Source organism: Typopeltis vanoorti, chromosome 3, assembly GCF_054136105.1.
Source record: "Typopeltis vanoorti isolate ZY-2024b chromosome 3, IOZ_Tvanoo_1.0, whole genome shotgun sequence".
NCBI classification, from domain to species: Eukaryota; Metazoa; Arthropoda; class Arachnida; order Uropygi; family Thelyphonidae; genus Typopeltis; species Typopeltis vanoorti.
This window is the reverse complement of record NC_143551.1, coordinates 112,912,592-112,939,289: the sequence shown is the minus strand read 5'-3', so window position 1 is coordinate 112,939,289 and position 26,698 is coordinate 112,912,592. Positions and strand designations below refer to the sequence as shown.

Below are 26,698 nucleotides of genomic sequence, written 5' to 3'. Positions count from 1 at the left end.
AATTAACACAGAAATAGATAAGGCCAAGGTGAAACTTTTTCTACATGGGAGAAAAAGTCAAGTTACAAAAAAAAAAACAACAGAAAGTTGATATCCCCTTCAGCGACCGGCTAAGCTTTGTTTCAATAAATAGTTTTATTTCCCTTTTCCATCTTATCAGAGACAAGCTATTGGCGTAGGCGAATTTCTAAGTATGGGTTCATGGAATGGAAATTCTGATTGGTGCGAACAGGTTGCTTTGAAATGGGGAAGTTCCACTGATGTGCAAGTGTTTGATGAAGAGAAGTTATTTTCAGTCTCATATGTGAAAAGAATAATTTCTCGGAGAATAAGTGTTTCAAATGTGAATAAGGAATCAAATCCGACTTTCAAATCTTAAGAAATGGAGGGATCTGATAGAGAAGATTTGAGAAAAGCTACTGAGGTTGAAAAAAATGTTCAGGAGAAGAGACTGACAAGATGGGGTGAAATGTAGATCATCCATTAATTACACCTAAGTCATGCTAGAACAGTTATGCATAATACTGGTTTTGGATTATCTAACCTTGTTCTGTCCGTAGTATCAATCGACGATAATACGTTTAGTCTTTTGCGGGTCGGGTTTATGCAGCCTAACAAAGCAAAACTGTTCATTTTTGCATGAACTCTTAGTTTTTAATTGTCTACTCTCACGCGTTCATGGATTACTTCTTATTCTTAGAGGGTTAGGAATACAGAACAGCTTGTCTTCAATTGTAGACGGCGAATACTAATGTCAAAAATTTGTCTCCAGGCTGACGTTGTGATAGTACGTTCTTTGTAGGCTTAACATATTAAGAAAAACATATTTTTCACATTAAAAAAAATTCTTATGTAAAAAAGTGAGCCAAATACTAAAGCAATAGGACGCTAGCTGCAATTTGAAAATAGCTACTTTACTGATATTATTTTAATAATTAGTGGTAGTAATTTTACCATTATTATGGTATTACTCAAATTTCAGAGGGAAATTTATATTTCTAACAATTCGAACAATAATGTCAGCCAAATAGCCGCTTGTAAATTGCAGCCAACCTCAGTACTTGTTTTTTTTTTAATTTTTTTTTTTAAACATGAGATATGTTATTCGTGATATAACTTATTTTTCAGACAAAATGTATAAAACAGTCCGGGAGTAAAATACTGAAATCGGTTTATTCACGAAATGCGTAGCTTATAGTTTAGTCTGCAGCATTTTGCTTTCGTTCCCCCCCCCCTCCTTCACAATCTCGCTCTGCGTTTCGTTCCAAATGTGCTAAAATGTCTGGGTAATGACATATACCACGTATACGGAACCGTTATATTCCATGTCTGGTCAAAAACATTTGAATGATGCCGTTTATGAGACATCGTAAATGGCAACACCTCATATATTAGGCATCCGCTAACTCCACATACTTCTTGATTTCAACCCGATCATACTGAATTTCTCACTAGACATTTTGAGTATATTTCACATCTGTAGTTCAAATTTAGTATTGCAAACAGTTTAACAATGAGATCTGAAGAATTATTTGGAAATTTTAAAAAGTAATTTTCTACAAAACCATCTTCATTTTCGTCATGAATTTCTTAAACCTTGAGCAAAGTAAGAAATAATCGTATTGGGTTTCATCATATTAAACCAAATCGTTTGGTCTGTCTTAGTAAAATACAACAGCTTGATTTACCTACTGCATATATAGGCGATCACAAAACTAAGAAAGATGTTTTACCAGACATTCGTTTTGGGACTCCTTTTGTACGATATAAAACTGCGTTATGTTGCTGAAATAGCTCTTCCGGTATAACCTCACGACTTGCTTTTTCCACTAACGGAACAAAATTCTTACCATGCATCAAAGCATCACACGTGACAAATTATATGACCGCAGGTAAGTGTGTAAATGGCGCTCATGACTCAAAGCATGAGGAAATGGTCCCATGTTAGATGTATAACCCATCCCAACTTCCCTGTCCTCGACTGCAGTACTCACGCGATGTTCTACCAGGATAAGAAACAGTAAACAAACACTCTAGAATCACGACGCAGTCCTTTAACTTCCCTAAATTATGAACTCCACGAAAATGCTAGTTACATCTAGCGTTCTTCCCCCGGCATGCAATTTTGTTTGCAAGTCGAGTGTGTGGCCTTCTTCCAACAGTAGCATCAGCAGCACGCGCCTCTTTTCCTTTGTACCACCACCTGTACAGACGGTCAATCAACTTAAAAGTTAACAGGGCGTGTTAGAGTAAATACTCGACAAACGTCATTTGATTCAGTGAATATTCAGATTAGCAGGAGGAGTCTCGTCGAAACGTTAGTCGGTGGGTGAGGGTCATCAGTCTGGTTTTGCGAGGGAGAGCAATTTGTTTTGATCGATTATTTCGTTGGCATGTAATTTGTAACTATGAAGGGATGAATAAATGAATGGTGTTTTCTTTTAATCCGAAGACGCTGTTGTGTGCAGCTGACGAATCTTGGAAAGTAAGGGAGGTGAACTCCCTACATATGAAGGTTAAGATGTGGACATGACAAATTAAGAGTTTTGATGCATCTTCCCTAAAGTATGGAATTTTAGGATAAATGAAAATGGAAAAAATATACTATATTAGAGGAGCAAATACCATTCTCTTTGTGTTAGATCAATACTATGCATAACTTTCATGCATAGAAAAAAAAAAAAAAAAAAAAAAAAAACTTCATTTGTTACGTAATGAAAACTAAAATTACAATTTCTTCCTCTTTGTTTTCAAAATGCCTTCTGTTAATATTTATGCGTGATTTGGTTTAAAAATCGCAGTCCAGCATCCAAAATGTTGCAGAATGTACATTAAACTTTTCCCGTGATCGGAAGAAATAAGAAAACTTATTGACTTTACATTTTAACAACTAAGTTGTAATAATCTAAAAGCAATTAAGTAAGAAAATTGTGCACATAGGAAGAGAATAAATGAAAGATTAGTTTTGTGAGTGTAAAGAAGATGAGATATGAATGAATAGTAGCGGCTGGTTCTGCAGCCTGTTCAACCATTTACAGGAAACTATTGAAATTATAGATACTTAGTTTGGATAAATGATGATTAGCTAAACTGCTTTTTAATGAAAAGTCGGTTTTTAGCGAACATTTGAAAACATTTTCCCTCATTAAGGAGAAAAGTACTATTGTATATGGCATCAGACATGCAATGTAATTTCGATAAAATGAACTGCACTATTTAAATTGTCTGCTATAGAAGAATATATAAAGAAACACACCCTAAACTGTTAATTATTTTCATTTAGTGTTTATGTATATAATAGTAAATAAAATATAATAATATACTTAAATAGTATATTAAGTAATAAAAAATATACTTAATAGTATATAAAAATCATAGAGAGACACAGTAATGGAAACTAAATCATCAACGATCGCTAGAATCCTTGTATTCCACAAAAAAAGAAAGGCAAGAAGGTGCTGTTTTCTTAAATATATCATCCAGCATAGCTGCCCCAGTGGATAGAACGTCACTGTCTATTGGCTTTCCAGCCAATAGAGTGAGTTCGAATCCTATTGCGGGCATGGATTTTGCAAATGTCTTCAGGCAGGCGAATTTAACCACGTGAGACTACCATTCTGCTTATTGGAGGCTTGAAGTGGCTGGAAAAAGTTTCGTGTAACTTTTCGGGTTACTGAGATCTGAAGGTCAGCGACCTTTCGTGGATGGAATTCACATTAAAACAATAAAATCCTATCGATGAAAGATTATAAACTTATAATCATTAGTAGCACCGTGAATAAGACTTGGGTTTAATAACACGAAAATCATGCTCGACCGTACCCGAGAAGTTTTTAAGCCATTACTAACCAAAGGTCGTGGTGTCGCGTCAAATGATGAAAAATCATTACTATGTAAAGACTTTTATAAATATCCATGCCACAGTGTGAATGTTTGTTCTTAGACGGTATGATTTCCATTTCAGCAAGGAATGGCATTAATTTATGAAAAAGTTAGATGAACAATATTTTCTAAATTTCATAATCATAATTTTGCTTTTATTTTCCGACTATCTCAGAGCTACTTAAAGATCAATATTCTTGCCTTTTCCTCCCAATTAAAATCTTCACTTTTTTTTTTTTTTTTTTGTAGCACTAACGATGCTGAAGTATTGACAATCGCTTTCTTATCCTTAAGCTATTTTAAATTATGTCGGCTTTTATTAAGGGTTCAGTTCATTAATGTTTCGGTGTGAACGCTCCAGCGACCAAACCTCCTTATATTAACTCTCTACAACACGCTTGTACCGCAAGTACGATGAGGAGGTAGTCAAGAGAATAATAGAGCAGTGAGAAATGTTATGGCTGCGACAATGTGGTTGCTGTTGCTAATAAGTCCAGCACGCTAGTAAAGCGGTCCATAATGGAATAGTAATTTCCAATTTCTCTAGCTCATCACCACTTAGACGAGCTCGCACGTCACACAAGGGGAATGAACCTACGTTCGCAACTATGCGAAGAAAAAATAAAATAAACTTTCGGAGGTCTTTCTTACTCCTTAATGTAAGAAGATAGTGAGCAACCATTCCTTTATTATCATCCATTGAGAATTGAGGCTTTGAGCGTCATTATTTTTTCATTACTTTTTTTTTTCTTTTTTCATGCCATCCTTGAACTGAAAATTTCTTCACTAAACTGTATAAAGTCACTTTACAAAGAGTATCTGCATGCAATTATTTTCTCCTTCCCTTCCATTTACAGACTTCCCTGATAATAAAACACTGGAAAAGACAGGCAAAGAAGCGTGGGTTGCCACTTCATTAGCATGCTAAGATCACGACCCATTTAAGGCATCGCTATGAGCAAGCAATATCAAGAAGATACGATCTTTTTTCTTTTTTTGAAGAAAATCAAATTAGACTACTGTCTTATAGGATGATGGCTAACAGCTAGTCACGTGAGGCTGTGACTAGCTGTTAGCCATCATCCTATAAGAAACCGCGAGTGAAGTCTGCAACGAGGCGGATTATTTGACACTTTGCGTGACATTCATTCAAAATAGCTTTAGAACGAATTCCTTCTAAGCTTAATGGACAAAAGCGAGGGTTGCCTGTGTTTAAATATAAATTCCGGGATTTTAACAATCTCGAAAAGATATGTTAAAATTATCTCTTTATTTCTTTTTCTTTCTTTCTAAACATAGAATAAAATTCCGTTTTCTTTCGCTTCGTTGAGTTTCTCTCTCCTTCTATCAAGTGACTTGGTTTTTCAATTAAAACATTATTTAATGTTTTAATTGAAAACAAAAAAGTAAATACTTTGTTTCGTAAACAGCCGCTAATAAAAAGTAATATCACTATATTAAACACTTCAATCTTTAATTTAATATCAGTATATTAAAATCAACATTAACAGCTGTTTAGAAAACAAGGTAAGTAAATATTCAGTGATATTCGTACTGTTTTTATGTATTTATTTACCTTTAACATTCTCTTATGATTTGGGATATTAAAGATTCACTTATCACTTATTTAAAACGCTCTGCTCTGAAAGCTAATAATAATTTCCATCATGATTTTCTTATCTCATATATTCTATGATATTATATCAGAATCATTTAAATGAATAATTAATAAAGTCGTGCAGTTTATGTTAATGTCTTCGAAGAAAGTAAGATAAGCGAGAAAGATAATTTGTGGATCTCAATTATTGGGAAGGGAAGGGGGCGGGAGTATTTCCCGAAACGATCAGGGTGAACTATAGCAAATAACTTAAACTGGAACTAGTATTCCAGCTATTTCCTTTGTGTCTAGAAAACGATTAAATACCCCATAATTATCGAACTTACGACCAAAGTACCACACCTTTCTCGAGATTCCGAACCTTGTTTTGGAGTATAACTAATGAACTTCTTCAGTACTTGTCAAGCAACATATCCTACAGGTAGAATTTAAGCGTTATTCATAACTTTCCAACCTGGACATATGTAATAACAAATAACATATACCTTAACTTTACATGTACGTTAAGGTATTTACATCATACCTTAACTAAATGTATGCCAGCAAGAAACCGGACTTGACACTTTGGTGCCAATCGACGCATGTATTTCTAAAACCAAGTTGAGAAAAAGAGTGAAAAAAGAAAAGAAAGAAAGAAAAGAAAAAAAGAAAAGCGAAGTACCAGAAGAACAGATTCGTATTTCATCATCTTAATATACGCACACAAACATACAGCTGGAGGTGCAAAATAACCTAATAATAATAAATACTCCTTATAAATCCCAATAATGTTTTTTTTTTCATTCAAATAATGAATGATTACCAATATATATATATATATATATATATATATATATATATATATATATATATATATATATATATATATATATATTAATTTAACAACACGTGAATTTAGGATCATTCATTCAAAAGTGATTGTTTGGTGGAGCACTCCTTATGGGAGAAAGAAAAGAAGTCCAATCTTTCTCATGTAAACTTGTTGTAAAAGCAACACAAAAGAACAATGACAGCAATAATAAAAAAAAAAAAAAACTATTTAAATTCAAAACCAGCAAATTCTGGATTGTTTTTGAAAGAGCATTTTTCCTTCTTTTTCTTTATATACTTCCTTTTGATTTCAATCTTTTCCCTCTCCCAGGTGTATTTTCCTTAGCATGTGGTCATGCAACTTGAAAACAGCGTATTTCTTAAGGAATTTTGAGGTCGTGTCGATTAAAGACTAGCGATTATCAAGCTAAAATAAAGGGGGGGGGGGGAAAGGGTCTGTTATCTGATTGAACGGCACACGATAGATTCATATCACTGTCACTTAGATAGAAACTAGTAAAATTAACCTAAATTCGCAATACACGGTTGTTCCTGGCACCATTCTGTAACTCGCTGACAAACCCGGTCTCACTTCACGGTCCTCCCACTGGTACGTGCTTGCAACTACAAATTCATAGTCCCAAGCATATCGTTCAAAGTAGCGTCTAGAGTGGGAAAACTTGCACTAAGAACAGACATGTGTGGAACGTCGCTATCCAGATAAGTGATAAATGAGGCTGCGATGAGAGTATATATATATATTCAGACTACTGCCAAGTTTTTTCAAAGAAAGATTTCAAATTATTTAAATGGAACGAGTATCAAGCAGATATCGGAGAACTTTATTCTCAATTAGTGGTTTAAAATCTTGCCCGATATGAACACGAGCGTATTGGAAATTTTTGGCCATTTAATGAACAAAATGAAAAGATGGAGATGTTAATTTGACACACATATACAGTCTAGAAGATCCCAAATCAGCATTTATTCTTCATATATTTTTTTTTCCTACGGTGACTTTTTCAAAAATCTGAATTAATTAATTAATAGGATGTTTTATATTAGTGTAAACAAATTACATTCTGCTGATCTGATAAGCATAGTGCAAACGAGGAAGATATCCCCATATCTGACATATGATTTACTTTTCTGATAATTTTGAATATAATACTCGTACGTTATTTGCATACGTCACTATTGACGCGTTTAAAGATTTTTATGGAATTAGTCTCGTAAAACGTGAACAAGTTGGAAGTTTGAATTTTACAGGATCGAAAGTTGCGTCATTAGCTTTTCTTATGCTGATGCATTACATAATGTTGAATGACTATACTTTGCTACGCAAGTAATGAATGTATGTAGGAACAAAAACTCAAAAAAAAATAATAATAATAATTATTATTATTCAGAGTTCCTAGTTTTTTTTTTTTCCTTATTCTGAGCTAGACCTTATAAAATGATGATAAAATTTCCACTCCTTCCAATCAAAATTGCCGATATTTTCCCCCTTCATCTTAATTTAAGAGGTTGTCCCTTATGGTAATTGCAATTCCCATAATGCTCTTTGCAATAACATACCGTAAAAAAGAAGTGGCCCCCAATAGGTAAGTTATGCCAAAGTCGTCTTTCTTCTTCCCAAATTGAATTTTTCTTACCCTATCCTGTTATTAACAGGATTCCCAAACTCAGAAGCATAAATAACCAACCCTTTCATAGGAGTTTTCTTTAATTCATCAATGCGGTTAAAGAAATAAACAAATTGAATTGCTAAAATCGATTTAATGTTTTAATGAAATTTTAATTTCTAATTTAAACCTTCGCAACTTCTAAAGGGATCGAACGAAGCGAAGTAAGAAGAATCATAAGAATTTAAAACATTACACTATTAGTGGGATTTTCAATAAATATCCAACAATTTGAAATGGAAGATTAGATTATCCCAAAATCGTACTAGTATTCCTCAATTTTAAAGTACTATTTCGTTCGTAAATCGCTTAAAAAATTTAAACGATTTTGTTTTAATATAATGAAATAATGAATTTATTGGAATGCTCAGATTTTTCACCCCCTGAAGACCGATTTTATTTCGAATACGATATGTTCTTCCGTCACGTAAAAACAAATGTTCTCCATAACAAACTTTTCGCATTAGTAAAATGATTAGCTGTAACCCCTCCTCCCGCAATAATGTTCGATATTCGTTATTAGAAAAAACACACCGCCCAACGATAATACCACACCTTTAACGATATTTCCAGAATCATAATGAACCTTAGGAGAGCCGCAGTCAATATTAATGAAACTTTCGTTATCAAGAAAGCATTTGCTGCAATATCCATCCCAGTGATATGTTTCCAGATAACAAATGAAGCAAAGATGGTATAATATATCAGAGTATACCAGGATTTTCTTATGGTGTAGTGATGAGAGAGAGGGATCCAGAAGAACTAAGGGTTGCTAATTTTTTTGAAGATTAATTAATATATACATTAAAAATTATATGTACACTTTACATATATATTTATTTATTATATGTATATTCAATTCTTTTATGAGAACAATCCATAAGTCAATCAATTGTATTTTAATATGCTACTTGTATGAAGCCAAGCGTAAAAATCCGAAAAGGAGCTTTTGGTAATTTCGGAAGAACTCCTATTTTATTTTTTTTTAAATCTCTCAATGACTGTCGATTCAAAATGTTTAGCACACGCGGGTAAGAAATTTTAAGAAACAAACGAGTCCGTCTGTTATTTCAGAAATGATTCAGATAGTAGTTATCCAACCAGTGCTGTTGGATGACCGTCTGATTAGCACTTATGCGAGTAACAATCACAAAAAAATCATTCGCAAAGATAATTACCCACTTTTAGATCTTTGGTATTTCCAAAACTCTTCCTCGTTAATATCGGAGAAATTGCCCTCCTCACTCAATATAATGGGATTACACAAAACAGATAGAGGATACCTTTCTGTCAAATAGATTTTGAATGGGATCTTGAAGAAGCGTCCATTAATACCTCAGTATCGCTTGATGAATCGACAAATGCGCAGACGTTTCTTTGAATGTCGAAACAAGTAGAATCAATGGATTGAATGCGTTTGTTCTGGGCGTTATCCTAGAACAAACTGCTGATGAAGGAATTCTTTCTTTCTCTCTCTCTCTCACCCACTTCAGCTTGTGATCTCCATGGGAGTTTTAAGAGCACTGACTAGCAACCTCAGGCAGAATGTTATAGCATTCACAGCCTCTTTCTCTTCTTTTTCATATGCATGTACGTAACATTTCTAGTGTCACAGAGAAGCTCTAGCCATAAAGAAAGAAAAATACTTGCATTCGTTTCACAAAAGAACCACTCAAATTCATTTCAAAAAAGGTACTTCAATACCATTCACTAGTGATGTTCAGGAATCGCTAAAGCAAAACTGTTCAATACTGAACGAATAACAAAACGCATTCATAGCATTCGAATGTTAAAAACCATCGACAGCAAGCCGCAATAAAGCTTCTTCAGCAAAGGAATTTATTAACGATTGTACGGAGGTAGCCGTATTTTGGACAATTTTCAAAAGAAAGGAAATGAGCTTCCTCATATTGCGAACAACTATCATATGGATAAAAATGTATTTCATTTAATACACTAATTTAGACGTTTATATTTAGCTTACAGTTTTTGGACTGCCCAAATTAATAACATTACAAACATCAATATGTCATTAAAACTAAGGCAGTTATTTCCTTTGGATCATAATATATCGTTTCCATCGATTAACATTAAAAAAGTTTATCAGTAATAGAACGAGGGACATAATTCATAATTGACATGGACATTAATGAGAATATGTGTTAGAAATTTTGAGTCTCATTTCATATCGACTAAATCTACCAGAAATTCAGTGGGAAACCTCAATAAAATTGGTGTTGCTGGCTTGGGAAAAATGTTATAATTTTTCCTCAGTAATTTCAAAATGGTGAATTCTATCATTTTAGTTGCATTTAACATGTACCATTAAAAGGAAACTTTACTGACCGACTGCATTTTTAGCGTATATTTACGTCTGACATTTACGGCAATCTATTCTTGACTTGGGGGAATTCTTTCCTAAACAAATCAGTGTTTCTTAGTCCTACTGAAAAGTAATCAATTGCTTTGTCGGCTCTTAATTTATACTTCGGTTAATTCAGTATAACCTAGAATTCTTAGTAATGTTTCACTCAAATTTACAAAAATTCTATACTTTTCTTTGTGTGTGTGTGGGTGGGGACAAGTTAATTCGATTAATTTTCTCTACACTAAATTTCATGATAGAATAACTACTTATTTTATACTAATATACTCAATTCATTTCTGGAAAATGTTAATGAAATGCAAATTAATAATATACGAATTTGTTACAAGGAATATTGAATTCATCTTCTTGTAACAAATCGCTAGTAGATAGGCTACAGTCTAGTGACCAACCATTAGTTACTTATTCCTTAAAAGCATACGTACTTAATGTGTATTATCACCTTTTATCCGAGAAAGTAAATTCATTATCTTTAATAGATTAAAGCATGTGGGGAAGGGGGAGTAGACCTCCTCATTCCCACTTAAAAGTAATTTTTCTTTCTCCTGATACTTCTTTTTCATACTTTCAATTATTAAATGAAAGGAGAGAGAGAGAACTTTCTTAACAGTCTATCTATCGAATATTTAATAATCAGTTTTACTGAAATTGAGTAATAAATATAGACCGAATGCTAAGATCATTTCAGTGACATTCGTTTTCTCTAATGATTATTCCTTTGAGATGATTCCAGCTATGTTTCTTTACGATTTAATTGCGCTCTGTCCCACCAAAAATAGTAATAACAAGAAGTTACACTTCTCAGCACTTACCGACATGTGTGCAAATGGCGTCCCGGCAATATCCCAACGCAAGAACTGACGAACACTTTCACAGACAATCGGTCATCATTATTAACTCAAATACAGTCCAACTAGCAGACGAAAACTCCAACTCACTACATCAGTCGCCAGAGGGCAGGCCACTAGTCGCTTCGATTGCAAATAGCAGTGGTCACAGTAACCTCGCACCAGTAACACGACACACCCACGGTTGCTACACTTAAGCCTACAACGTCCAGGATAGTCAACGAAACGAAGGCCAGGTCATGTCATCGCGTCTCATGTTACCGAACCGCATTGCCTCCGTCGTCTTTTCTGCGACAATGCCACGGCTGTTTCCTTTCAAGTGGCTGGACGGAGCGTTGGCTTTGCCCGAGTCAGTCGGAATCGGCACGGTGGCTGTGAGGGTTCACGAAACTCCCTTGCTGGGCTGCTCTTATTTCTCAGCAGTGCAACTGTCGGCGTTTATTTTTCGTGACAGTCGGGAGAAGGTGACATCTCCCAGAAGAACTGGCTGTGACGGACGCTTTTCCAACAGCAGATGTCTTAATGTGGATTTAGAGGTTCTGGAACACACGTGCACGTAACACTCGCGTACATACAGAGCATGGGGGACACTAAGCCTACTTAAGGCGACTGGTTCAGCTGTAACACGCTATCTACTCGTACTGTATTTTGCCAGCCATCTGTTGTCAGCTGTTGATAGAGGGCGCTACGGAAAGTCACGCTAAGGCTCAACAGGAAGGATCACTGGTTGACCATTAACCCACAAGGTAAAGTAATTTAGCGTGCTCTATGTGGCCCGCTCAGGGAGGGGTTGGGGTTGTACGATGGGGAGGGATTGTTTATGCAATTGGGCTGCTGAACAATTATTTACGGCATGTAATGAAGCCCACAGGGGTGGGCTGGAATAACCGGACTGGTAGTACGCATACCATGATAGTCTGAAAGCCACAATAGTAGTGTAGGCGCATAGGAAAAGGAATTTCTTTCACTTTCCAAGACAATAACCACAATTACACTTTCTTGAAATTCGTATGGAAAAGGAATAATTACGAACCAGACGTTGTATCTCTTGTTTCCTAATAAATCCACTTAATTAAAAAAAAAATATATTGAGAATAAACGTTTGCAATGATTAAATATTGTTTGACATAAGTGAAATATTTTCGGATGTTTTCAAAAGAAGAAAACAGGCGAATAACTGCATGGAGTTTTCTGCTATAAAATAGAAATTTAGAGTTCGAATTTATTTATTAAAGATCTGGTTGCTATGTTGAACTCTAACATAAGACGATTGAAAGTAGTTAAATATTTTACAGCATATGCTTCTGTTTTATTTTAGATGACGTAAACAAAATGTATTGTTGCTATGGGAACATTGCGCCGCCACATCCACCTGACAAACAAGAAACTACAGTAGAACAACGCGCGAGTTAGGGGCGCCGACCCCTTGCATTTTTCGAAAATCCGCATATAACTTTCGACTCCCCAAAAAACTTAACTACTAATAGCCTACTGTTCACCTGAAGCCTTACTGATAACATAAACAGACGATTAACACATATTTTATATGGTATGCATGTATTATATACTATGTTCTTACAATAAAGTAAGCTAGAGAAAAGAAAATTATAACGAAATGAAAATACATTTGTAGTACTGTACTGTATTTATCAGTACTGTAAGTTTATAAGATGAATCGTATGTCTGTCAGTACCTACATCAATGTTCATTTATGATACAAAAACATTGTAGATGTTATTACGCATTATTAACACTAGACATCAAAATTGAAAAGATAATGTGTAAACGAAATTTTTCACATTTATTTACAGGTGTAACTATTCGTGGTAGGCTTTTTATGGTGGCCTAGTGCAATCGATACGATCGCTTCGCGATAGCCTAGCCCGGGGGGTGGCCACAACGTCGATCGCGAACCGCATGCGGCTTGCATCCACGCGTCACTTTCACAATTTTAGATCATTGTATGATTTCGTTTGTTGTAATTAGAAAGTGAACATACAATAAAAAAGTTTAATTCGAAACACATTAAATGAAGCTTACTTTGAACAATTAGAATAATTTTAAAGTTGAAACACAATAATTTTAGTTACTTATTTACTAGTAGAGACCTTTCTTGTATCCATTTTCTTAGTAAGCTCCTTAAAATTAGGTGTGTAATTAGTCAAAGCAGTTCTTACAAGCTCGTTAAAACCTCGCCATGCGCACACTCACTCACTCCCGTACCATCGCATCTGCCAAAGGTTACGGCTCTTCTTAGTCTTACTGGAATTATTTTGACTCCAAAAAGACGCGTAGTTGGCCACCCCTAGTCTAGCTATACACTAGTGAATGAATCGTTACAAAATTTTTATTTTATGCTAATTAATTAATTGAACTTATTAATAACAGGTAATTTTATGCAGTGATGATTTAATACTGCATCTTTACGTTTGTTTATATTTCTCGACTGCGAATGGCGCCATGTACAGTCTGTAAGTGTTTGCGCGGGTCATCATCCTCATCATCATTGTTTATTCACAATATGATACAATGTGAAAAGGGAAAAGAGATTTATATTAAAAATTAAATATTGCAAATTATGGTCTTCCAAGTCTCTCTATCTTTAGCTAGATGTCAGATGGAGTGTTGCAGTTCAGCCTACTGATGGTTTCACATATGTATTGCCAAAATTGTTTGCATGATCTTCCTCTACTGCGATTGTCAACTTCTGGTTTGTGCAGGATGAGGGATTCCAAAAAGGGCAGGACTTCAGGATGTCTGAGTTGATGCCCAAGCCATCTCAGTTGTAGTTTTTTGACTATACTGACAAGTGGTTCTTGCTTAGCCAGATTTATCACAGCAGAGTTAGTGATGTGGTCCATCCAGGTGTATCCAAGGATCAGTCTAAGACATGTAGTTCCAAAGGAGTTAATTAGATATGTAGTAGTTTTCTCAACAATGGAATACGCACTTGTTGCTTCAATGGCGCATGTCTCACTTAAAGGGTGATTTTCATTTTTGAAAAGAAAGCTAAAATTCACTTTCACCAATTTTAGATCATTGTATGATTTCGTTTGTTGTAATTAGAAAGTGAACACCGCAGCCATCACAGTTCGTGGATCAGAAGATAGAACTCTTGAGTTTTCCAGAGATATCGTTGCTATGTCACAAGCGAATTCACCAAGATGGCAAGAACACCGGAAGGATCAGGGTTATTGTGATAACTTGCATGCGAGTAAAATGAATGGAGTCATAATTATGTCCTTGATGCATAATGCACAGCAGAAAGCATATTTTATAAATCATTCTTAATAATCGCATGTGATTTATTTGTGTAGTTTTTACTTACACTTTGATGATAATTTTACTTATCAGTTAATTAGGAAAGTCCACGTTGTATAGTTTTTTCCTTATATTGTTTTTGTAGTCAGTTTTTTTTTTTTTTTTTTGTACGAAGATGATCATTCTCATTCGTTGAGAAGCCCAAAAATGTGATGAACGATGGACGTGCTGGATTCTAACTGAGCAGTACTTTGCTGTAGTCGAATTTTGATCGTTAGGAGCTGGAGGATACGGCCACTGTTCCTACGCAACGTCTTGCGTAGTTGAAATCTGACGTGTCCATCCAGAAGGGGTTCGTCACAATATTACAGGCCGTGTAGAGCCGCTCTTCTGAGCTGGCAGCCACGAGCCAGGTTAGTTCTTTAAGATAGGTTAAGTTGAGTATCGATCAGCACAACTGGATCCGGACGATGGGGGTGGGACCACCAGTGCGGCATATGTTTGCCCGTTAGGAGGGGGGAGGAAACGGTGACACTCATTGTTCGTGCTGGTGTTCTTCCGAACGGGTAATCCCGTCTAAAGATCTGGTTGAATAATGATTTTTTTTTTCTTTTTGCAGTTGAGCGAAGAATTGCAGTCCTGTTAAACACCTTTTATTTTCCAAGCACAAAGCGTTGCAATCTTGCTCCAACGCCTTTTATTTCTCAAAGAAGTAGCGGAGTTCCTCTAGCCCTAACTTTTTAAAGATAGTCGGTAGCCAGTTTTCATCCTTCAAGACTTCATTAAAGCGAGCCTAAGCCAGAAAAATGAAAGAATCAGACAACTGCGATCAAAGATGGAAAACTCCAGTGTTTTCCTGAATATAATCCAGACTTTTCCTAAATATAAAAGAAATTATTGTTGTGGCCTTTAGAAATATGTTTGCATAATATGAAATATTGACTTGCTGTAACCAAAGTATAGAAAAAATAATTTTTTTTTCTAGAAATTTATGATATCTGTTTTACTTCTGTCTTATATCTGTTTTAGATGTTATACGAATATGTGTGTGTGTGTGTATATATATATATATATATATATGCACACACACATACAGTTGAACAGCGCGGGGGGTTAGGGGAGCCATCCCCCGCGTTGTTCGAAAATCTGCATAACTTTTGACTCCCCAAAACTTCATACTAATGCCGTACTGTTGACCGGAAGCCTTACAGATAACATAAACAGTCGATTAATACATATTTTGTATGTTATGTGTATTATATATTGTCTTCTTACAATAAAGTAAGCTAGAGAAAAGAAAATCTTATTCAATAAAATCATAAGGAAGAGAAAATACATTTACAATACTGTACTGTATTTATCGATACTAAGTTTACGTCGTCTATTTACAAGATGAATCGTCTGTCAGTTACATACCTACATCAGTATTGTCTTATGTGATACAAAACACTAGATGTTATACGTATTACTAACACTAGACATCAAAAATGAAAAGATAACGTGAAAAAGAAATTCATATTTATTTACAGCTATAGCGATTCATGCATTGATAACGAAGAAGCAGCAACAGGATTGCTTTTTGGTAGCCTAGTGCAATACCATTGCTTCGCGGTAGCCTAGCCTATACACTAATGCATGAATCATTATACAATTTTTATTTTATTCTAGTTAAATGTAACTAATTAATTAATAACAGTTAATTTTATGCAATGATGATTTAATACTGCATATATCTAGTATCTCCATATATGTTATGAATTCATGACATACTTAACTCTTTCTTAATTTTTTTTCGATATTTCTAGGCTATGCGGTTCCCCTGCGAGTTTTTCAAATTGTTGCAAATCTCCAGAAATTTTTCCAATATATTTATTGAAAAAAATCCACGTATAAGGGGAACCGCGTTGTTCAAGGGTCAACTGTATTATCTTATGCCGAAGGCTAGAGCTACACGCAAGGGGATACTGAAACGATATATCTATTTACCTCTTCATACCTGCTAACCATATCATCCACTAGCAGAAATAACCTGGTTAATTACTTATCATAAACTCTCCAGTATAACACGCACTCGTGGTTATATAATACGCATGTTTGATTTATATCTACAGTTTAAGGAAATAGAGAATTCCAGATGTACAATATAATTTATTTATTTTGTTTGAATAAATTATATTTTTATATTGCGACTGAATGTTATCAGATTCAGATAGCAAGCATAAACACTATTTTAATCATCGCTAGCAAATCCTGCAAAACGGCAGTCGCAGAACAAAACCAAGCAAAAAGAAAACAGAATAAAAAGAAGTCAAAGAACAATAAACAATTCGGGAAAAAAAGGCAGTCACGGATTAGGCCCACCCGTAACTGCCTTTTTCTCCAGGCAACATCTGAAGCTCATCTTTCTGCTTTAGCCACAACCAAATGTTCGACTCGTTAATGCTGCCGAAATATCATTCTGCTGCCCGTGAGCTTCAGCGTCTTCACAACAGCCCACTTTTTTTTCTGATGCGGTGTAATCTTGCCGTCGAAGTTGGCGTGACGAATGATTTATAACTAATAATATATAGGCACAGTTTATTACTGTAAATGTATAATAAGTACCCTTTCTTCACATAAGCTAAAATAGGCATAAGTTGCTTGTATCTTAAGTGAAATGTTGCATAATTAACTTGCAATTAGCAGACTTTCCGTAACAAATCCAATAAAAAAGACCATTATTTCTTTACGATATATTTCGGATGACAACAGAAACACGTACTAAACCTTCTGTTACCATATGAACATAGAAAAATCGCATCGCATTCGTCCTAGTTCCATAATAATAAAAAAAAAGAAACTGATTATATATAGGGATAGCATGTTTCTACAGTTTGCTGAGTAAAATTCAGCTCAAGTAGATACAGAGCCATTGGAAACCATCTACTGTGTAACGAAAACGGGGAAATACATACATTAGTAACGGAGATTTAGGCCGCCACCAATTAATTGTTTGCAGGAACAGACTAAGCTCTCAGCTAACTGATGAGAAATGATACTTTTATTAAAGTATAATTACTTTTATTAAGTAATTTATTCTCGTTCCTTAAGAAGCCTACACTTTTCTTTGATTGTATTTATCTCAGCAACAACTGAATTGTGCACCTTTTTTGCCACATCGAAATAAAACAGCAAAAAATAATTGTAATTGCAACCCTAAAGAAAAAATCACAGTCCCTTAACAAATCCTGATACACTTGACTAGAAAGCATTCGTTTCAGCAATTTCCTCACTTAAGACATGAACGATTTAGAAATAGCAAAGGCATAATAAACATCTTGAAAATTTCACTTCGAGTACCATATTTACCCTACTTAAGCGTAACAAAATGAGAAAATCCGAAAATCTCAGGAACAATGAAATCATGATCATTTTATAACACAATAATTTATCCTATTAGCACTCTTTGTTATTCTCTTTTACCGTAAATATAAAAGAGAGAAATATTATCGAATTTTGTTTATTGTTATTACAAAGAAAATAATATTCGTAGCAATATTTTTAATTATTATAAATATATTAATAGAAGACTAATTACAAATAAGTAAATTTAATACTTTAATCATTTTTGTCGTTAGAAATAAAATAATATTTTATAATTATTCTAAATATTATGTAATAATATAATATCACATATTTGTGCTCTTGAGAGTTTAAAGTTTAGTAGTGACGATTTGTGCTGCTGGCAATGGTAGCATGCACTGACTAATCAACGTATACAAAAGAGAAATCAGTAGTTGCCATGGAAACATCAAAGCATAACATCACATTCACCTTAGTCAAACAAACAAAATAATTTTATTATTGAGAAAAGAGAGAGAGCTGTTGTTGTCACTGTTCGATAGATGAGCCTAAGCATGCACTGGTTGTGTCAACGAGCAGAATCTGTCATTGCATTAAAAATAAAATAAAGGAGGGAGTTTGAATGCTGAAACGTGTGGCACACCATGGGTACAATTTACATCATTGATTACATCATGTGTTTCATGTGTTGTAAAAGAAGGTGATAGGATTTATTGTCCTTCGTTAAACGTCATCAAATTTACCCATCTTATACAATAAAGGGATTGCTATCTGCAATCCCTTTATTAAGTTTATATATTAAGTTTACTTAATACTCGTATTAAATGCGAGATAAAGGCGAAAATTGCTTATGATATTGTCATTTTTCTTCTATCATGTGCTATCGATTATGACTCATTTAAACTACTAAATTTTTTTTTTATCTCAAAGTCGTTGGCATAAACACTGTTATAAATCTATTCTACCTGTTCTTTTCTTCAGTTGAAAGATTTCATAATTTCATATGCTAAAACTTTACTTTCATACTTCGAAATTAAAGGCTATTTTCTTGAATTTTTTTCAGCGACAAATCACAGTAATGTTCGAACAAAAAGACCTTTTTTGAAAACTATCGCTGTTTCAAAGGTTTTTTTTCTGGAATTCACATAAACAAAATCATCATATTATTCACATTCCTCTTATAATTCTAATGATTAAGCTTTTTAAATGTAAATTTGGTTACATTTTTTTACTGAATTACATCAATTTTTTTTAAAAAAATTGAACAGATATAAGTAAAAATAAATGAAATAGTGTTTTATATTAATAAATTTATTAATTCCATTATATAAATGTAGAAGAGCGAAACTTCGGACAACTTCTCATAAGGGAACGATTTTATTTATTTATTTTATTTTTTTTTTTTTTTACTTGAAATCATATTTTCTTGTTTGAAACAAGACTAAAATCCTCATTGAAAAAAAATTGTAACGAAGTCTAGCTTATGAAAAGAAAGGATAATGTATATTCATTGTTATTTTCCAGTTGGAAATATAATTTAATTGCTTATTAATCTAAAAACTATTTCTGGTTAATAAATGTATTCTTAAGGGATCGTTTATTAATGCGAAACGCTATTTTTCTATCCCCCTTCACATAAAACCTATATAATGTAATAGACTATGGATGAGTCCTGTCAATTTATGGATGAGCCCTGTCAAGATGATAAAATTCAATGTTTCCGTAAAACGTCACGTTTCTATATTAAACAGAAAAGTCTCACATCTTAAGTGTAACGGTATACATTTATTTAGAAAACACATAATTATGTGAAAATACATAAATACTTTGCGTGTCCTAGAAAGTTGCATTAATCAATCTGTATCAGCTTGATGCAGACAAGTGAGATGATAAAAAAAAAAGAGGAAAAAAAGCGAGTTTGACTTTTTTTTTTGTCAAAATTCGGTTTATTTTAAAATGTTTATGTTGTTTATTGTTCAAATTGTGCACGTTCAATGCATACTTCCTTTTCAAGTTTTTTTTTTTTGTGTGAATCCTACCCATGAAAGGTCTTGAACCTAATATATATTAGTATATCAGTATTGATAAACCCTGCTCTAGAGATCAGGGTAGCTGCCTCACACTGACCAATAAAAATCATCTACCATTAAAGAGCATTCGCTAAACATCCATGCCCGCGGTGATCGAACCTACAGCCTACTGATTATAGAGTGGATGCGAGATCCATCCACTCAGCCAACCAGGCGGGCAATTTTAGGAACCATTCGCGTTTGCTTCTGTAATTTTTGTTCTCAGGAGAACCAGATAACAGATTCTCTTTTCTCTATTTCTCTTTCTCCTGTTTATTTATTTTTTCTTAGTGAATGTGATAGTTTAGGAAAGAAGGAAAGAGAACAGTGCCTTCATTATTCAGTGCTAAACAACTTTTGGACAGAGGCACGAGATTTAATTCTTTCTGTAGCGCTGAATTTTTAGAGGATGCGTAGTGCTCTGCATTTTAATGTTTTGGTGATACCAGTTTTCTGCAATGGATTGGGGGGTGAAATCAGTTCGTTTTTAATAAGTTCATTATTGCCGGATACAGGAAGTCATCCTTCAGTTAATTATAATAAATTAACATTTTAATATGCAAATTTATATTATTCATCTCTAAAAACCGGATCTATGGCTTCTGTGTTTAAGTGCTCGCTTGCCATCATGTTACAACCAAGTAATTTTGCTCTTTTTTTTTTTTTTTTTTTTTTGTGAACGTTTAGTCGATAAAGCGGTTGAAGGCTTTTCAAATGAAGGTTATTTATTCAATCTCCAACTGACCGACTACAGGCAGATGCATTTAACAGATATCATGCAAACCCCGTAGTCATATTTGCTTCAGTCGTCATTCCAAACAATCTGATCCAACACATATTGTATATAACAAGTCCGGATTTTATACTTTTTTTTTCTCATATGGGCGTTTAATATAATAATATTTAATAATATTAAAAAAAGTAAATATCATTAATATTTTTTAATATCTAAATATTAAATAATATTAAATATTAAACAGGAATATTCCTGTTTAGCTTTTTTTTGTTGTTAAAAATAGAATAAATTTCATTCGGTGTTTTTTTTTTTTTTAATATTTCATTACATAATACATCTATCACTTTGACGTAATAGTTTGTGGCAAACTAACGCAATATGGACTGCGGATTGATGATTCAGATTAACACGGAATAATGTACGGTATCCTGTTAAATGTAGGAGTTTTAATCGATAGGAAGTTAAAGTTTAGGGCCATATAGCTAAGATTACAAATATAACTCAGAGGATAACTGTAATGATGAAACGGATATTGATATGTAATGCAAGGAAGTTATTTTGGCTCTTTATAAATCCTTGATACAACCTCAGCAGTACAATTGTGCGTAGATCTTCTTGTCTCCTGGTTTCCGAGGTGATGCAGATAAAGCGGATAAGGCAAAAAGTAGAATGTTAAGGATATAATCTCAGCACTTTAGGATGTAAATTATAAGGACAGATGGAAAATTTTGGGGCTGCAGACGCTAGTAAACTGGAGAAAGGAGGGTGATGCGATGGAGGCCTACAAACGTCTTAAAAAGGTCATATGGAATATAATTTAAATAGAAAAAGTTAAATAGAATTTTCATTTTATGGAGGGGGGTGGGAGAGGACGATAGTGTATCCATAGAAACTGAGAATGAATGCAGTCAAGAAAGGGGTGAGGCGAGAGATTTTTCACACACACACCTATAATATGGATATGATTGACTTGAAAATACAGACGATAGCTTCCACACTCTGTGCTTCTTTTCATACACAAATACGCACACATGTCCAGCTTGTTGGTATTTCCATAATGTTCTGTTTAAATAATATTTTGCCCAAGAGAAATAAAACTGATCAGATAGCTACCTATCTTTATCAGTGATATTTTATCAGCCGTCTAAATTCATTATTACATGCAGTGGTCAAATCTAATTATCTACGGTACTAATGCACTAGAGGCCTTTCGTTGGTGGGATCCTTGTTAAAAAATAAATTAAAAAAATAGTCGAAGTGACTGGAAAAGATGTCGGAGTTGGATTTAAAAACAATTCCCTCTTCTTTTCACATTCTCCTTCACTTTAGTCTGATTGCACCAAATTCTTCAGAGGACCTTAAACAATAAGAAAGAACTATATTCCAAATTGGGTCGAAATCGGTTGAAGAAGGCAATGCTTGTATACGGAAGAAAAGATGGAGAAAAACAATACTTTTTTGTTGCTCTTTCAAAGTACTCCGGGTGATTATTATTATTATTAAATTGATTTAATACTTAAGATTTGGCAGCCTGTATCTTGTTGAATACCTCTGTCGAATAGAAGTGGCAAATCGATAATATTCAACGTAGAACCAAGCTTACAGCAGGTCGAATTTTGGCCTTAATGGATTCGTGTAATAGGAGTTGTTAATAATTTGGCTATAGGCCTTGACTTGAGAGGTGTGCCGTAACTCTTCATATGCGATGTGCCAAATTGTAGATCTTTTCAGAATACTTTAGGCGTGGCTCCCCTATTACAAAAATCATTATTATTATTATTATTATTAGAAATGCAGTTGTTCCTCTCCAAGACACAAAATGGAGTAGTAATTTTATAATTCTGTTAAATTTGAATATCTCTGTTTGATGAACATTAGAAATTGATAAAGGGAACCCCTAAAATTCTGTTGTGGGTTCTAGTTCCAATGAACACTTCAGCATTAAAACAATCTCTGTTCATTGAGGCGTCTCAATATATGTGAGCGAAAAAAAGTTGCAGAAATCTTTGTTACAATATTAAAGTTCATGCAAACGAGGCCAGTTTGCATGCAGAAAAAAAATCTTTTTTTTCTTTTTCTATAGAAATTGTCTTGGTTGCATTTTATCATTTCCTTGGCATCTTCCTTTGTTCATTTAATGGAGATGACATCACCAGAATGCCCTTGCTCATTTTTGTTTACTACGGTAATCCACTTATTTTACACGACCTTCGCTTTACATGACAACAATCCTAACTCAAGAGGAGTGACCAAGTGAGGAATGATAACACTCGAGCAGCCCGCTGTTGAATTGAAAGGTTATCCGATATCTTATCTATACAGATCGGCTCGTTCTCGTATGTTTGTAAACAGGAGTGTTGACAGGCCTTTTTTCTGACTTTAATTTCCTCTCTGGTCATACTTTGTAGGTAGATTTTAATTGCATGCCTATTCGAATTTGTGATTCAGTGACAATCGATCTTGTAAGATGAAGGCTGCATACACACACACACACACGCGCGCACGCGCGCGCGCGCACGCAAGAAGAAAACAGTAATGGAGAATTGTAGAGTGAAACTAGTTTTCTAGGATCCACCCTCCGTTTAACTGCTACTCACAGTTATGACACTAATGGTGATCCCCCGCAGATCTAGGAATTGCTTTGCACCTCGTCATATGATTGGTCATACTCTAAATGCAGGTCAACTAAAATAGGTGGGACAAAGATGGCTCGAAGATTGATTTTGTGATTTCTTTAAGAACAAAACTCTCACAAGATAGTTTTATGGTGATTAGTGACTTGGAGCAATCAAAATGAAATGAGTTTCCTAAATAAGGGAGTCTCTAGTAGTTGACTCCTGCGTTGTGAGGTTTGTCAAGAATTGTTTTATGCTATGAATATTTCATCGGCTTTGTTAGTGGAGTTTACTTATTATTCTCTGAAGGACCATAACAGGAGACTGAACAGAAAATAATCACGGTTAAATGCACTAACAAAACCGATGAAAATCATAGCATAAAACAATTCTTGAAAACCTCACAACGCAACTATTGCGACTTTACTTTTAACACTGATAACTGTAATGCAAATTTATATTTAGATTAAGATTTTCTTTCATAAAAATTACTCCCTTATAATAACCTTTCTGTGTACAAAGCAGTTGGGTTAGCTTGGATCTGGTCGTTTTGCAACTTTAGCTATGAGGTTAATGTATTATATTTATAAATTGCGTATGTTCTTCTGGCCGGTTTGCCTGTTTTGAGGGAGGCCAGGTAACTTGCTTCCTCTAAAAAAGACCATGTAATGGATCTTCGTGTCTCCAGGGGTATTCAAACCTAAATCTTTTCATCCAAAAGGCTATCAGAATTACTGCCTGAGTTGTGCAAAAACGTTTACATAATATTCGAAAACTACAAACGAGGCTCTCTCTCTCTCTCTCTCTCTCTCTCTCTCTCTCTAGAAATTTTATTTTCCATTGGATGGAAGATGCATATTTCTTGTAGCATAAAGTATAAGAGACTTATGTGTGCATTACAACGTAACCACTGCAACCAGCTAACCAATCTTCATATGATAAAAAAAAATGTTGTTCTTCAGGGTAAACTCCCACTTTCGAAAACCTTAACGATGACAATTCGCGACTTAGTTTCCCCAATACTGCTACCCTCCAACCAGTACAATCATGCCTTTTTCGAAGTCAATCAGATCACTTTTACCCCAACCCTGACCACGTCGATCAACAACTTTGAATGACTTTCAATTTGATACTAGTGCTATCTTGCGAAGTGGAATGATCGATTGCGAAATAGCCGGATTGGTCATATTTTGATTAGACTCTTCGTAATATCAACTCTGCATACGAGAGCTTGTAAAGCCAGTATGTAAATAGCTAAGGAAAGAAGGAACCTGTTGATAGCTGGTGGTTGTATTCCTTAAGGAAGACAGTATTAGAAGATTGAAGGAATGAAAAAGAGGGATGAGAAGAAATTGGTGGGTTTGAAACTGGATCAGAATGGATGTCGATCAGCAACTGTTGGTATATTTATACTCTTAAAGGAAAGTGAAGGAACGATAGTGCTCAATTATACATAAAAGTGCGCATTACAAAAAAAAAAAAAAAAAAAAAGAGGCCCAAAGAAAACAGATCTTAGAAAGTGACTCTGTGAGAGAGGGTGGATCAGTTAATCGAATTAACCTCTTCTAAACATCATCAAGAATATGAATACATTTTTCAATGAGTAGAATGAGAGAAAAAGTTTTCGGCAACCACTACTGGCTTTAATTGCTTTTCTAATATATATTATCTATTTCACCGTAAAACCATCATATTTATTGAACTGTTTGATCTCAGACAATTGGAATGTTTTCCATGTTTTAATTTTAAGAAACTCCTTTCACTCGAGGCTCCACTTTCCTGAATTAACTCCAACATCCAATGTGTAGCGCAACTATCAAGTACAAGAAAATTCATTTGTAAAGTGAATTTAATTTAAATCTATTAATAAAAATTCGTTCCCTTAAATGCCATGGCTAGATCTGAGATTGCTCCGATCAGAAGTCTCAATACTTTGGAATGCACAACGCATTTCTATCCAGACCATATTTTTAGTATTAAAATGAATTCACAATCCAAACTAAACAGAAATAAAGGTCATTGGCTTATTAATGGCTTGTCTGAGTTGTAATTATTTTGTTACTGCTATAGACGGAGTTATTATCAAAGTTGAAAAGAAAAAAGACAAATGAAAAGCAGCTCTTTTTTAGTAAAGGAATGAACTATCGGTTCATTTCTTTACTAAAATGAGACAATCCAGCCAATGTATTCAAGAAACGTGACAGTTTCTTGAATACATTGGATGGATTGCCGTGATATAATACTCTATTCTAGGTTTTGATGCATTGCAGCAGTTCTTACACAACACTTCTTGTTTTCAAGTCATAAAATTTATCACCACAGACCATTTTATGCCTGCCTTGGTTGGAAACAGTCCAGAGGACTGTTGATGAATGACCGGGAAAAGATGCATCAGTAAACATACTGAAATTAAATGAGAATTTTAGGACTCACTTCTACGTGTCTTGAACACCGAATTTAGACTGCGACATATTTAAATGTTGATTTCCAGAATCCTCAGTAAATGCTACTGTCACAAAAGCTGAAGATGTCCATAAAAAGTATTAATTATGGACACACAAAGCAGTTTAGATTTTTTTATTACACAATAACGGTTATTTTGTTTTTCTGAACATCAAAACACACTTCTGTTGCTTAAATTATTGTTCGCTGTTGCCCATACTATTGTGCGTATTCATTTCGTCCAACGAATACAAGTTGTGGTATTTAAATACTCTAAATTAAAACTAAGATTACATCATGTGAGTGAAAGTAAATACTAATTTACAATACTAAGGGGTGCTCGAAGAATAGTTAAAACGTAAAACGTGTTAACACCAGAATGTCAATATATGAGGAACGTGGGAACCATAGCGAGACATAGTGACAGTTCTGCCTGAGCTTAAGTTTTTCTTGATGTGGTGGATTCTTCGTGGAAACAGAAGAATCCGTTCTCTATGAAAGGATTGTGATGGAGTCGAAAACTTTATTGAATCAATGATGTTCAGTAATAAAAACGTGAAATGTAACCGTTTGCAAATACAGGATGGATAAATTATTAAGTTTATATGATTTAGGATATTTCGTAATACCCTTTCAGTTATTCGTTTTTATCAAGGCAATTAATGTAAAGTTACTAATTTTGTCAGGAAGGATTATTCAACAAAGTTTCTCGAAATTTCCACAGTGATTAGTACTTGTACAATACTTAAAAAAATTACTCTTTTGATGAGGGGGACAATAGTTGAGATTTATCATCACTAAAGTGCCTACATCACTCATTCGATAACGAAGAGGCCTTCTGGTTTTATTTTATTTTTCTAGATTTTCAGCTGAAGATGAGTTAGCCGATTTCATACGGAGCTGGTAAGATTTTTTTCTCGAGGAAACTCAATTTTCACCCCCCCCCCTCCAAAAAAAAAAAAAAACAGGCAAACTGGCCAGAAACTGCACAGGATATGCTTTTT

At 34.3% G+C, this 26,698-nt stretch overlaps 1 protein-coding gene across 1 annotated transcript in view; it reads right to left on the bottom strand.

Moving 5' to 3' along the window:
* LOC150108476 (uncharacterized) overlaps positions 1–11,317 on the bottom strand; it is a 314,028-nt gene extending 302,711 nt beyond the window's left edge. The window contains exon 1 of the mRNA XM_090415882.1: positions 11,194–11,317. Coding sequence (XP_090272008.1) covers positions 11,194–11,199 — 6 coding nt within the window. The 5' untranslated portion in view covers positions 11,200–11,317. The remainder of the gene's footprint in view (positions 1–11,193) is intronic.
* Between the last annotated feature and the right edge of the window lie 15,381 nt (positions 11,318–26,698).